The sequence below is a fragment of the Talpa occidentalis genome, unplaced genomic scaffold, assembly GCF_014898055.3.
Source record: "Talpa occidentalis isolate TD23 unplaced genomic scaffold, MPIMG_talOcc4v2.1 talOcc4.12, whole genome shotgun sequence".
Taxonomy (NCBI): domain Eukaryota; kingdom Metazoa; phylum Chordata; class Mammalia; order Eulipotyphla; family Talpidae; genus Talpa; species Talpa occidentalis.
The window spans coordinates 36925473-36938798 of NW_023601212.1; the positions used below are offsets into that span (position 1 = coordinate 36925473).

The 13326-nt window shown below is 35.5% G+C and overlaps 1 protein-coding gene across 1 annotated transcript in view; it reads right to left on the reverse strand.

Moving 5' to 3' along the window:
* DYNC2H1 (dynein cytoplasmic 2 heavy chain 1) overlaps positions 1-13326 on the reverse strand; it is a 306244-nt gene that overhangs the window by 126910 nt on the left and 166008 nt on the right. Inside the window, exons 73-77 of the mRNA XM_037507914.2 lie at positions 11930-12093; positions 10594-10713; positions 9905-10039; positions 8059-8202; positions 1713-1802 (exon numbers count right to left, since the gene is read on the reverse strand). Of these exons, the coding sequence (XP_037363811.1) occupies positions 1713-1802; positions 8059-8202; positions 9905-10039; positions 10594-10713; positions 11930-12093 (653 nt within the window). The remainder of the gene's footprint in view (positions 1-1712; positions 1803-8058; positions 8203-9904; positions 10040-10593; positions 10714-11929; positions 12094-13326) is intronic.

A 13326-nucleotide genomic window follows, 5' to 3' on the forward strand; every position in this document is an offset into this window, starting at 1 on the left:
AGATTTATTTAACTAGCTGACACCCAACTGTGAGGTCTGAAATACTAACCAGATCACCCTCTCTCATTCGTAATCTTCAATTTGCCATCATGTATATTTATATGCTCCCAAACATTCTATATGCCCTTAAATCAAGAAATTTCATTTCTAGACATTTATGCAGAAGGCTATTGGAGTTTGGGGTATTAACAGTGACTTGCAAGATAAGCCACTAAAATGCTTATAATATAAATTAATGGATATTTAAAATGGTGTGAAGGCATGCATCTGAGGAGGTGTGATCCTATACCTCTGATTCACAATGTTGTAAACCAATGACATGTTGATAAAAAAAAAATAAGGTAAAGAAATAATAATTAAGACAATAAATACATTACTTTGGATACTTCATTACTTAATTTGAAATTTAGTACATATATGTTTACACATACACGCAGAAATTCACACACAGTATTTCTATAACTATTTAAGCACTTCTTTTAAATTGAGGAAGAATAATGTAGTCTCTAGTGTTAATGAAGAGAAGCAAAGACCCAACAATGATTCTCAGATTATCCACTACAGTCAGAAAGCTGTTATTTATTATGAGGCTAACCTCCTCTACAATATTAGCAAAAATTATACAGCTAATAAATGAGTAATTGTGGTTAGCCATCTCTCCATTTCCTGGTCACAAAAGACATCCTGTACTTAAGTACAAGCATATAATCATAGTTGGGCCAATGATATTACATTACTACACAGATAACAATAAAAAAGAGATGCCATATGACCTGAGCTAGGTCACCCAGGATCATCATCTATGATTCTCCAATATGGATATGAAAAATGCTGTATATGGCAGCTTTTTGATTTTCTAACAATAGCAGAGTCCCTTTAACAATAAGTAATAATAATATAATGAGGGGCAATGATGATTTAGGAATAAACCTAAAAATACAATTTATTGAGAAAGAGAGAAAACACATTATTTCCAATTAAACTGGAATAAAATCAAGAATGAATCTTTATGGTTTTATTCTATAGGAGTCCATAAAGTTTGAAACTTTCTGAAAATACTTTCAAAGCTTTGTTTGTATAATAAAACTTTCAAAGTATTACCTGAGAGATAATATAATACATTATTAAATGTAAGATATATCTTGAGCTCCATAACAGATGAAACAGATGATGTGTTATCCTTATATCTGTAGGCTTTAAGTGACACTGTAGGCTTTAAGCTCAGCTAAGCCAGAATTTGTTCTCCCTTGTTCAACTGTCACTCTCCTCCCTACTATTGATATATCCCAGAATTTAGTGAGACATTCTAGTTAGTAATGAATATTGATAGTCATAGGAAAATGTCAGAAAATCCAAATTCAATTTTCCTAGAGGGTAAAGAGTTACATAATACAGTTTAACTATACTATATTAAAAAGAAATTCAGATAGTTTTTAATGTTAATTATTTTTATTTTTTAATAAATTTTTACATCATTGTTCATTTTTAAACAATATTTGCTTCCCCACCCCCGGTATAGTCCCCACAGAATTTCCTTCACCAATGCACCTGTGCACCATCACCACAGTCCCCTGTGCTCCTCCCTCCCTCCTTCTGACCCCTCTCCCTCCTCCTCCCCTGCAGGACATCTCTGATTTATAATTATCTGTTTTTGTTTTGTTATGTTTTGTATTGTTATTATTTTTATAGGTGAAAAATAAGATGTTTCTTACCTTAAACAGGCAACGGCATATATATTCATATACCATATGTTTTAATGAGTTGATAAGAGATTGGATTCTCTGTTCTGTATTTTCAGAATCCTGCAGATTATAGTTTGAAAATTGAAAATTTATTAGGAAATTTATAAACTTTTAAAAGGTACACCACAGATTAATGTTTATAAATTGTTCTTCCAGACTCAAAGTTGATTCTGGAACAATTATCTTTGCTGATCAAACTCAAAGCACTGAACAATAAATGTATTAAACTTGTTAACCAATACAGCTGAAAAGCACTGATTTATTTTCATTATTCATTGAAAGCTGTCAATAAGTAAAAATCACAATTGATTTCCAGTAATACAATGTAAACTGAACTTGTACACTTTAATTTGTACTGGCATTATAAACACACTATCACTCTGGATTAAAGCCACTTCATTAATTGTATTATAATTACCAAGACAGCTTAAAACAGTATGATCAGAATCACCCCATAAAAAGTTTTCTTATGCTCAATGTAAGAACCTAAACAACCATGACTTCCAGGTTAAATGAGGATGAAAAATATCTTTGGGTTATAATAAGATTGGTGCTATAAAAATTCATACACACTTTGCTTTTATCTGCCCCTGTACTTCCAATAGCATGATTTGAAAAAATATGTACCATTAATAGCTATTGCCCTTGATTAACAAAAAATTACTTGGGGGCAAAATGATGGAGAAGGAGGTTATAAATGTGGGCCTTTTCCCTAAGTGTGATAGGAGTTTTATGTTTCACTTCAGGGAGCATTTGAAGAATACATGCCTTGCAAGGTTCAATTCTGGCATATTTAGACTATAGAGGCTTACTTTCGTATAGTTGTAACTGACTTCCCCCCGCCCAAAAAAAAAAAAAAAAAAACTGGTAAAATAATTTTAACAGTTTGGAAAAAATACATTCAGGTTCATTGGTGAAACTTGTGAAATTGATGCAAAACATAATGATAAATGGCACTCAGTGGCTTATTCTGGTCTTGACATTAGCATGTTTTAACCCAGAGAGCTCACTGTTCATAATTCATACAGGAAACACTCCTCTTCATTTCACTATTTATTAAAAAGGATCATATAAGAAGTAAACTTGAGTCTACTACAAAATATTCTATTGTGAGAGAAAAAATAGTACTTAGAATATCCAGTGGATTTTTAAAACACTGAAAAACAAGTTTTTTTTCTTTCAAATTTAAGATTGTTGTTTTTTAAAAAAAATTCAAAGGCACACACACACAAACGCACATAAATACACACATACACTAAGGTCAAAGTTACTTATGGATCATATTATCATACAACTATTGTTACTGAAGTGTTTCTGAGTTATACGTTTTTCTAAAAGGTACAATGTAATCAATATTCTTTTCAAGTTTAGTTAGAATATCTAACTTATTCATCAGCTTTCATGCCAAGGTTTATAGTTACTTTTAACATGAAAAAATTTTAATTTAAGGATTGAAAGGTTTTATAAATGACCTTATTACTGTGTACTTTCTAAGTAAATTATAGGAAATTTTTAATACAAAAAGATATGTATAAATGAGTAATTTTATCTACTAACACAGGGAATTAAAAAATGATCAATCATTACTTGAATCAACTCTCACAGAGTTCACACCATTCTGTCTTGTAAACATGCTTCTACCAGTACAATATTATAAATCATTTGATTGAATTTAAAACATTTTAAAATCCAAAAATATATTTTTAAAAATTAAGGACAGGGCCTCCCTGGTGGCACAAGAGGTTGAGCACAGCACTGTGAAACTGTCCACAGCTTCTGCAATGCCGGTTCGATCCCCGCCGGCCTCGGAGCAACCCACATGGCCAACAGACCTCTTTTGTCTTACCCGCTGTTCCTCTTGGTAGTCTATTTTGTCAGTCTGCCTGTTCTGTTCCCCACTTCCTCTCTGGTGAATCCTTTCACCCTCCCCCACATCTGGCCTGTACCTCAGCTCTTGTATAAATAAATCTTAAAAAAAAAAAATCAAGGACCAAAATCATAATTATTTATTCTTTAGTCTTTCCACTCCCTCTTAAAATCTAGTGTTTGTCTAAAGTACATTACATACATGAGAAATGCTTATTGTCTATCATAAGGTAGGGGCAGGAACAGCACAGTGCATGTTTTCTGATCCGGCAGATGGGTAACGGAGTCCTGGAGCCCTCAGTGGGTTTCTCAGGATTTTATTGAGCTTTACGTGCATTGCAGCAGCCAGGTACACAGCAGGTAGGGGGGCTGGGAGGCCAGGAAGCCAGCAGGCCTCCAGGCCCCCAGCAAATCTTCACTCTGGGCTTCTCAGGCCTTCTTTCTCCCCTTCTCTCTCCTGCTGCTTCTCCTGCTTCTGCTTCTCTCCCTGACCATCTCTATACCCCCACTCATAGCCCACAGAAGTAAACAAGACAGCTTACAACAATATAACAAGTGCAGGTGCCCCATCAGGCAGGGCAATCCTAATGGTGGGAGGGCAGAAAAGCCTGAAAAACCATTTACCCTAGAAATAACTAACAGATTTTTGAAAACAAAGCAAGTTCTTCATTATGTGCCTTTTTATTTCAAATAGAATATAAGAACAACTTCAAAAGAGGTATGTACGGTAAATGGTTTTCAGGTTGTTCTGCTCCCCCCCCCCCAATTAGGATTGCCCTGCCTGATGGGGCACCTGCAGTTGTTATATTGTTATAAACTGTCTTGTTTACTTCTGTGGGCCATGGGGGGCCTATTGATATAGTCACCAAGAGAAGCAGTAAATAAACAGAAGAGGCAAGAGAGAGAAGGGGAGAAAGAAGAAAGAAGCCTCAGAAGCCCAGAGTGAAGACTTGCTTGGGGGCTTGGAGGCCTCCCAGCCTCCTTTCCCCCCCCCACCCCTGCCTGCCATGTACCTGTTTGCCACACTGCATGTAAGCTCAATAAAAGCCTGAGAAAGCCACTGAGGGCTCCAGGACTCCTTCTTTTACCTGGTCTGCTTGGAAAGTAGATAACAGGCACTGTGCCCATCCTGGCACTATAGGTACCTTGGTGGATGGAAAATAAATCAATAAAACTTTTATAATTATAATCAAAGATTATCTGAAATAATGCATTCATGAAAACATTTGTAGTTGTCAATGAAGACAAGGATTTTTTCCCCTATCTTATTCCCCGCTTAAATCTAAGCACCTGAGAAAACACCTGATATATAATAAATCTACACTGTTAATTGAATAATTATTTTTCCTCAGAAAAACATATTTAAGTCAACCTACTGGAATATGAAACACTGTTCCTTTATTTAATAAAAGGATAAAAACACATCCTCCTGAAAATTGTTTTAAAGCATCCAAATTAATATACCAAATTGTGGGGGCAGGATGGGCCACTGCGCAGGTTATCTATGATCCAACAGATGGGTAAAGGAGTCTTGGAGCCCTCGGTGGCTTTCTTAGACTTTTATTGCACTTTACATGCATTGCAACAACCAGGTATAAGGCAGGCAGGGGTGCCAGGGGGCCAGGAAGGCCTCCAAGCCCCCGGCAAGTCTTCACTCTGGGCTTCTCTGGCTTCTTTCTCCCCTTCTCTCTCCTGCTTCTGCTTCTCTCTTGGTGACTCTCTCTCAATACTCCTCCCATGGCCCACAGACATAAATAAGAGTTTGCAACAATGTAACAACTATAGGTGCCCCATCAGGCAGGGGAAATCCTAACGGCCTGAGGGCAGAAAAGCCTGAAAAACCATTTACCCTGCACAAACACAAAAGCTATGAAGAATAATTTGCTATTGTTTCATAAAATATTTTTGAGACAAAGTGAAATGGCAGATAATAAACTCAAAATTGTACAACATATGACAGTTTAATGTCCTTATAAGGGAATCTCTTATAACTCAATATTTTAAATATTAATAACAAAGTGTACAAAAATTCACTAAAAAAAGAGATACAGGGGCCTCCCTGGTAGTGCACAGGTTAAAGTGTCAGTGCTATCCAGTTATCACCAGACACTGCTGCATGAATTTGATCCCCAGCCAAGGAGCTGATGCACATGGTACAACAGGCCTCTCCTGTCTTGCCCAGCTACTCTCCTTAAGCAGTGTATTTCATTAGGTCCACCTGTTCTGCTCCCCATTCTGTCTCTGGTGACTCTTCCCACCACGTACACCTCTGGTCTACACCCCAGTTCTTGTATGCATTAATAAAAATATAGGGCCTCCCCTGGTGGCGCAGCAGTTAAGCGCTGGGCTGCGAAGCTTCCTGCAGCCTCTGCAGCACTGGTTCAATCCCCAGTTGCCGGCGAGGGTCCCCTACGGTGCGCAGACCTCTCCTGCTGCACCCGCTGCTCCCCTCAGCAGTGTACTTCATCAGTCTGCCTGTTCTGTTCCCAGCTCTGGCTCTGGTGAATTCTCTTACCCTCCCGCGCCTCTGACTGTACCCAGTGCTTGTATAAATAAATAAATGAAAGGAAAGAAGGAAAGGAGGGAGGGGGGGGGGGGAAGGAAGGAAGGAAGGAAGGAAGGAAGGAAGGAAGGAAGGAAGGAAGGAAGGAAGGAAGGAAGGAAGGAAGGAAGGAAGGAAGGAAGGAAGGAAGGAAGGAAGGAAGGAAGGAAGGAAAATACAAATGTCAAATAATCCTATATCTTACAATTGATGCTTATATTAAAAACAAAAGCTTGCAAAAATGATGAAATATTTCAATTACCTAACAGGACAATTAGTAAATGATATATAATAGCTATTCTTGATAAGGTATAGAAAAAAAGGCATGATCAGTTCAATATACCCATAGGATATATTTCCAAAGGTTAATTAGACAGTCTTTGTCTAAAGACACAAATGTGTATTTTTGCCCTGACTATCCATGTCCAGGAACTGATAAGAAAATAACTGGAGAAGCAAAATAATTGGAGAATAAAATAACAGGAGAAGTGGGGGGGAACAAATTTCAATAGCTGCTTTAAACCTAACCACAGAATTCTTTGACATTCCATCTATCAAAAAGTGAAGTCCATTTCCCCTTTCCCTTCAATCTGGGAAGACTTGTGACTGCTTTAACCAATAGAACAGCAGAGACAATAATGACTCAAGGCTGAACTATAAATGATGATTTAGCTTCTGTCTTGTCACTGAAATATGCATAGTTGGTGCCCCAAGGTAATATAAGAAGCTAAGTACTCCATGGCAAATAAGTCTGTCTCATGCAGAGGTGCTACTACAAGTCAGCAGACATAGGCAAGTATTCCACCCAGGCACCAGACAAGCAGATGCAGCCTTACCCCTAACCCACCGCACTCCCAATTAGAGTCCCAGACAGTATGAAGCAGAGATGAGCCATCCTGCCCTGCCCTGCCAGGAATTCAGGAGCACAAGAAATTGGAACTCATGAGCACAAGAAAAACAGTTTTAATCTGCCAAATTTGGGAGGAATACAATATTCAGCAGAGATAACTAGAACAATGTCCATAAAGAGGTGCTAAATAAAGTATGGGACAGACTCAAAATCTCTCAGAATTATTGCATAAATACATACTTACTAACATTAAAGTTGTCCACATATTCTTTTTAAAAAGCACAGTATACGGCCTCCCCTGGTGGCGCAGTGGTTGAGCGCTGGGCTGCAAGGCTGCCAGTGGGTTCGATCCCCGGGCTGCCGCCAGCGAGGGCGTAACAGACCTCTCCACATGGCATGACAGACCTCTCCTGCCGCGCCCGCCTGCTCCCCTCAGCAGTGTGTTTCGTCAGTCTGCCTGTTCTGTTCCCTGCTCTGGCTCTGATGAATTCTCTCACCCTTCCATGCTTCTGACTGTACCCAGTGCTTGTATAAATAAATAATCTTTTTTTTTTTAAAGCACAGTATAATTCCTTTTAATTAAAGCAATCTGTCTCCTTTAATATACAATAGCCTCTGTTGGAATAGAAGTGTGATAAAGCAGTGCATACTGCTCTATCCCCACTATCTAAAACAATACTGTCATATATTACAGCCTCAAACAAGAATATACAATTAAATTTTAAATATTGTTTTCCCCCAGATAACGGGATGATATGGATCATTTCTTATCTTTGTAGTTTTCTGAATTATCTGGGTTTTTTAAATGCTTGTCTATTACTTTTCAATTTATATACAGAACATAAATTATTTCCTTTAAGAAAATTGTCACACTGGGAAAGTCTGCTAAGAAATAAAATGCAGTTAAAGACTTGTTTTTTTTTTAAATATAAAGTGTTACATGTGGTGTTTGGAAACATAATTCTAAGCACTTTTTTCCCAGGAAGTTAATATAAATTAAGGTCCTGATAAAGTCATCTCTATTATTCAGTCTTACCCAGGGATAAACAACAGCCTACCTGTTTGTTTTGCAGAGCTCGCTGGAATAGTCGAAGAAATGCAGCCAAACTAAAACGGTACATGTTATTAATTTTGGACAAGTCAGAGATAATGAAGTACATCTTGCTGGCACTCTCAGCCAGAGGGAGATAAGCATCCCGTTCCTGTGGAATATTGGGTGGGAGAGGGGTGAGTGAGGGGTGGGTGGGGAGGGTGTAAGAAGAAAAACACCTTAGTTCGTGCTTTCCTGCCACCTGCAGACTACTACACACAGACTACTACACACATTTACAATTGTCTCACTATTCTAAATACAACAAATGAAGATTATGAATTATATAATTTTGTAATGAAAAGGAATAACAATGTAGTTTTTTTTTTATTTTTATGAAATTGAGGGCAGTATATTTTAAATGCTTTTCTAAACCTCAGATTACAGAACTAAAAGCAATTCATGGGTTGGTCCTGATGAGAACCAAAGCACTAGTAGCCAGGAAAAGAGAGTCAAAATGCAAAGGCAAACATTTTGATCAGAGAATAAATGATGCAACTTTACATTCCAAAAAACAAAAAGTTTACATCATGTAGAAATAGAGAAAAGTCAGAGCTAAGGAATCTTATGTGTGGGATGGTGCACCCAGAACACCGACAGAACTAGAAATAGAAGTGTAGCAGATAGACATCCGCAATAAACAATAATGTACTCAGCACTGTTCAGTGTAAATAGGGAGAGCTGATAACCACAGGGCTTTCACTCTGGGTGAGGGCAAAGGATGATAAAGTGAGATCATAGCACCAAATAGCCTTAAAGTTCTGAATGAAACTCTGAGAAGGTCATTCTGGTTGAAGCACAGGGATTTTAAAATATGAATACTGGTAAAATTATGTGTGAGGCTCAGTGATGCGTATAAGAGAAGGCGCAATAAATTCAAAATCCTTTTGGTAGAGAATGATGGTTGTCATGTCAGCCAAGTTTAGTCCTGGTAGAGACAGTGGCAGTTGGATTGGAATCAGCTGTGAATTTGTTTTTGTTACGACTTCAACAAAGTATTTTCCAAATGAATAAAGTAATAATATATAAGTGTAGAATTTAAGCAAAGAATGAAAAATACTTAAGAAAAAGTCATTAAGGGGGCTGGGGAAGAACTAAAGGATATAAATGAGGGCCCAGGTCAGGGTGGAACCTGAGAATTCACAGTGGTGTTAATCTGCCTACTTATCTGATTTTCTTCAGCAAATCTCAATCACCGGAAGATAGGTGAAAAAAAGACACAGCATGTACTGATATAGAATTGGAATTTTGCTGAAGAAAATATCAAAATAATGAAGTGAAAAGGATTTTAACCATTTACAAGAAAATAATTCAGATCATCACATTCCTGGAGCTCAGAATGGATAGGTAACAAAATGGGCTTTTATTTATTTATTTAAATTCATTTATATATTTTTACATCATTGTTTATTTCTGTATAAGTTTCATTTCTCCTCTCAGGTATAACCTCCATAACTGGGGAAGATAGATTATAATTTTTAATTAATATATTTAACTTTATTAACATCAAAAATTCTAAGAAGGGCAAAGATGCCCTCTCACAATCATTTTCAATATGCTGTTTCAACTTTTAGATACAAAATAACTTCTGCCAGAACCCAGGACATACACACCAGCATCCTGACCCTTCATGTCCCCAGCATCTTATCACCCTCTCTATACTAATAACAATTAAATCCCAGGTGTTGATGTTTTTGAATAGCCTTTTTTTCACAATCATCATTCCCTGAAGTAATATTTCTAAATTTTTTAATTATTTTAACATCAAAGTTTAAGAAAGCATGATATAGTAATACAAAAAAGGAAAAAATTACTTGATCAAGGAAAATTTGGAGTTTGTAAGATTCTTTAAGTGATTCTTGAATAAGTGCACTGCTTGCTTTTGTCTGATTCAAAGATTCAATCAAATCCTTATTTTCCAAGATATTGCCTTGAGATGTGGCAAGTGTCTGCAGGAAAAATTATGAAAATAATATGAACATCATTAGTATATTAAAATAATAAATTTATGACTTCCATAAGAACTACCATTAATTAGATGATGTTTATGGAACTTAGGTTACTTTAAAAGAATTAAACATTTTATAGCTTTCCATATTCAGTGATACAGTATAGTTATATGATACTATACCATCAAACCATTGTATAGTCATGGAATAATTTCATGGAATTATTTATGGAATAAATGTCATGGAATAAATAATTTCATTCTCATTACCTTTGAATACTTCTCGAAATCCTGACTATATTAAAGAAAATTAAGCATTAACAAAATAATGCAGTATAAAGACAATATGACATAAAATTACTTGCTTTAAAAATTACTCCTTAAGATGATATAGTCCAAGATACCTTACTTTTTAGTTTGAATTCTCATTTTAAGATATGTGTCTCTATACTACTGAAGATATGCTGATATGTATAAAGCTTTTTTGAGGAAATGGTTCATTCATCAAAGAAAAAATACATAATACAAAAAGTATTCCGAATAACTAAGTTTTACCTCTAAAAGAGATTCTTCCAGTTTGGCTAACTGTATTTTCTTATCTTCTTCCTGCTGTAGTAGTTTTGTTTTCTGTTCCTCTAAATCAGGTTTCTCATGTTGAATAGTTAAAGCCAAAAGCTTAAGGGAAAAAAAAGTCAAGGGTATACAAGTTAAAAATTTCAAACAAACAAAAATATACTACAAAGAGGCCTCACACTAGAACAAATATTACAAGTATTATGTAACAGCTATCTACTTGGCTCTTTCTAATTAAACATATGAGACACCTTTACAATTATTTCTGGCCAATAAAAAGGCAAAACAAACTAATCAATATTAGTTAAATATTATAGGGTAGCTATAAGAAATTGGACTATTCAACATATCAGTACATATTTAGTTCTAAATTAGACTAAGTACATAAAAACTGTGGAAGCTAGAATTTTTCAACAGTAAATATTCATACAAGGAAATATTTTAATTAAAATACTGATCAGGGCCTCCCCGGTGGCGCAGCGGGTTGAGCACCATGCTGTGAAGCTGTCCACAGCCTCTGCACTGTGGGTTCGATTCCTGGCCAGCCAGGGAGATACCCACATGGCGGGGCAGACCTCTCCTGTCTCACCCGCTGTTCCCCTCAGCAATGTATTTCAGCCAGTCTGCCTGTTCTGCTCCCCACTCTATCTCTGGTGAATCCTCTCACCCACCCGTGACTCTGACCTGTACCCCAGCTCTTGTATGCATAAATAAATAAATATTTTTTAAAAAGAAATAAAATACTAATCATCAAAATCACAGTGAAATACCCCTTCATGCCCACTAAAATGGCTACAATTGAAAAGGCAGAAAATAACAAGTGTTGCCAAGGATGTAGAGAAAGTAGAAAACTTACACATTGTTGTCAGGAAAGTAATAGTGCAAAACTAGTTTGGAAAAATTTGTTGCTAAAAAAGTTACTATAAAACCTACCAATTTCATGAAGAAACCATTGAATTGTAAACTTTAAAAAGCTTAAGTGCATGGATGTATTTGAATCTTAATAAAGCTGTAATAAATGCTGCTAAATTCTGAATTTTGAAGTTTTAAAATAGGGAATAATATTGCCATGCCATAAAATCTAAATCTACTGTATAAGCAGCATCTTTACTTAGTTCAGCATAAAACCTAAAATAAATAATCACTTTTGGTAATTTGGAGTTCCTTAAGATAAGACAAGCAATTTTGTAAGTTAATTCTTCCAGGTTTTAAGTAATTTGTATAGTTTGTTTAACAAAGTAGTTTTACACCAAACTACCAAATAAGTTTACAAAGCTACAAAAGATTTTTAACATAAGTCATGATTACTTCTATATACCTGTCCTCGTAATCCACTTCTTGTTGTAGTAAAGTTAACCTCAGTAACGATGGAAGCTGCATCAGGTGGGATAAAGGGATTTGGGTTTCTTGTTGACAAAAAAAGGCGGAATTCTTCATTGTAGTCAATAACCTTGTCACCTATCTGTACCACATAACGTGGTCCTGTTTTTTAAAATGACACAATGAGTTGACCTGATTATTCTGTATTTCTTTACATGACATTAAAAATATATAATTGCCTAGTACTTCTAAGTAGTCTGTGTTACAGACTTTTCAACAGGGCCCACAAGACAGCAACCATTAGGCCACCCAAGAAACTATTAATCAGAATGCTCTATTAATCAGAACTTATGAAAGCAAAGATAAATGATACTCATTAAGATCCTGAGAGACTGAAGCAGCAAAGGAATATCTACCTATATTCAGTATGGCTTTAATGATACTGTATGTTTTATATTTCAAATTTCTCTAAAATGGTTGATTACTGATGACAAAACAAATTATTATATATTTTTCTACAGGTCTAAGTTCATCAATAAAAATATTTACTGTACTAGTACGTAAGATGCAATATTTATAAAACCATAGGATTATCAACAAATGAGTAATTACTAATAATTCATATTAATATTCAAAAGAATTCATTCAAACTGCCATATAGAGGTGATTTACAAGAAGTTAAAGAAAAAACAAGGCCCTTCTTATAAAGAACAATTTCCTAAAATAAAAAAAGATATTAATTATATAGTATGTACAGAAAACAGAATAACTTTAAACCGATAACAAATAATAATTGTTTAAATACATCACAAGAAATTTTTCAGAAACCAGGATAGATTTAACTTGAAAAGTTTTACTTGAAATTTTTTTTTTAAGCTTTCTGCAACTAAGCACATTATGAAAGAGGATACACAAAAGGCAAAAAACAACAATCAAGTAATGTTAAAATTTAATCACTAACAGCGAAATGCAAGTCAATTGTAATTCTGCTACACTACTAGAATGTTTTAAGAAATCTTAAGAATAAATAAAAAGGAAACCAACTGTAAGGACATCATAACATCTAAATACAATGACAAAAATTGCAAAGAATGCAGTGAAAACAAGAAAACCAGCAGGTGAATTCTCAACAGAAATACTATAAACTAAAAAATACCGGAACAAAAAATTTTAAGGGCGATAGGAAATAACTGCCAAGCAAGAATTCTATCAGGCAGGTGAAAATGTCTGTCAAAAATCTAAGAAAAAAAGGAAGTCTATTTCCAATGGATCTTCACTAAATGAAAACATTCAGACAGAAGAAAAATAATCCAGATGGACATGAGAATATAATGGAAATGCTAGAGAATTTAAGAGCATTAAAAAGGGTAATTATATATAGGGCCACCCTGGTGG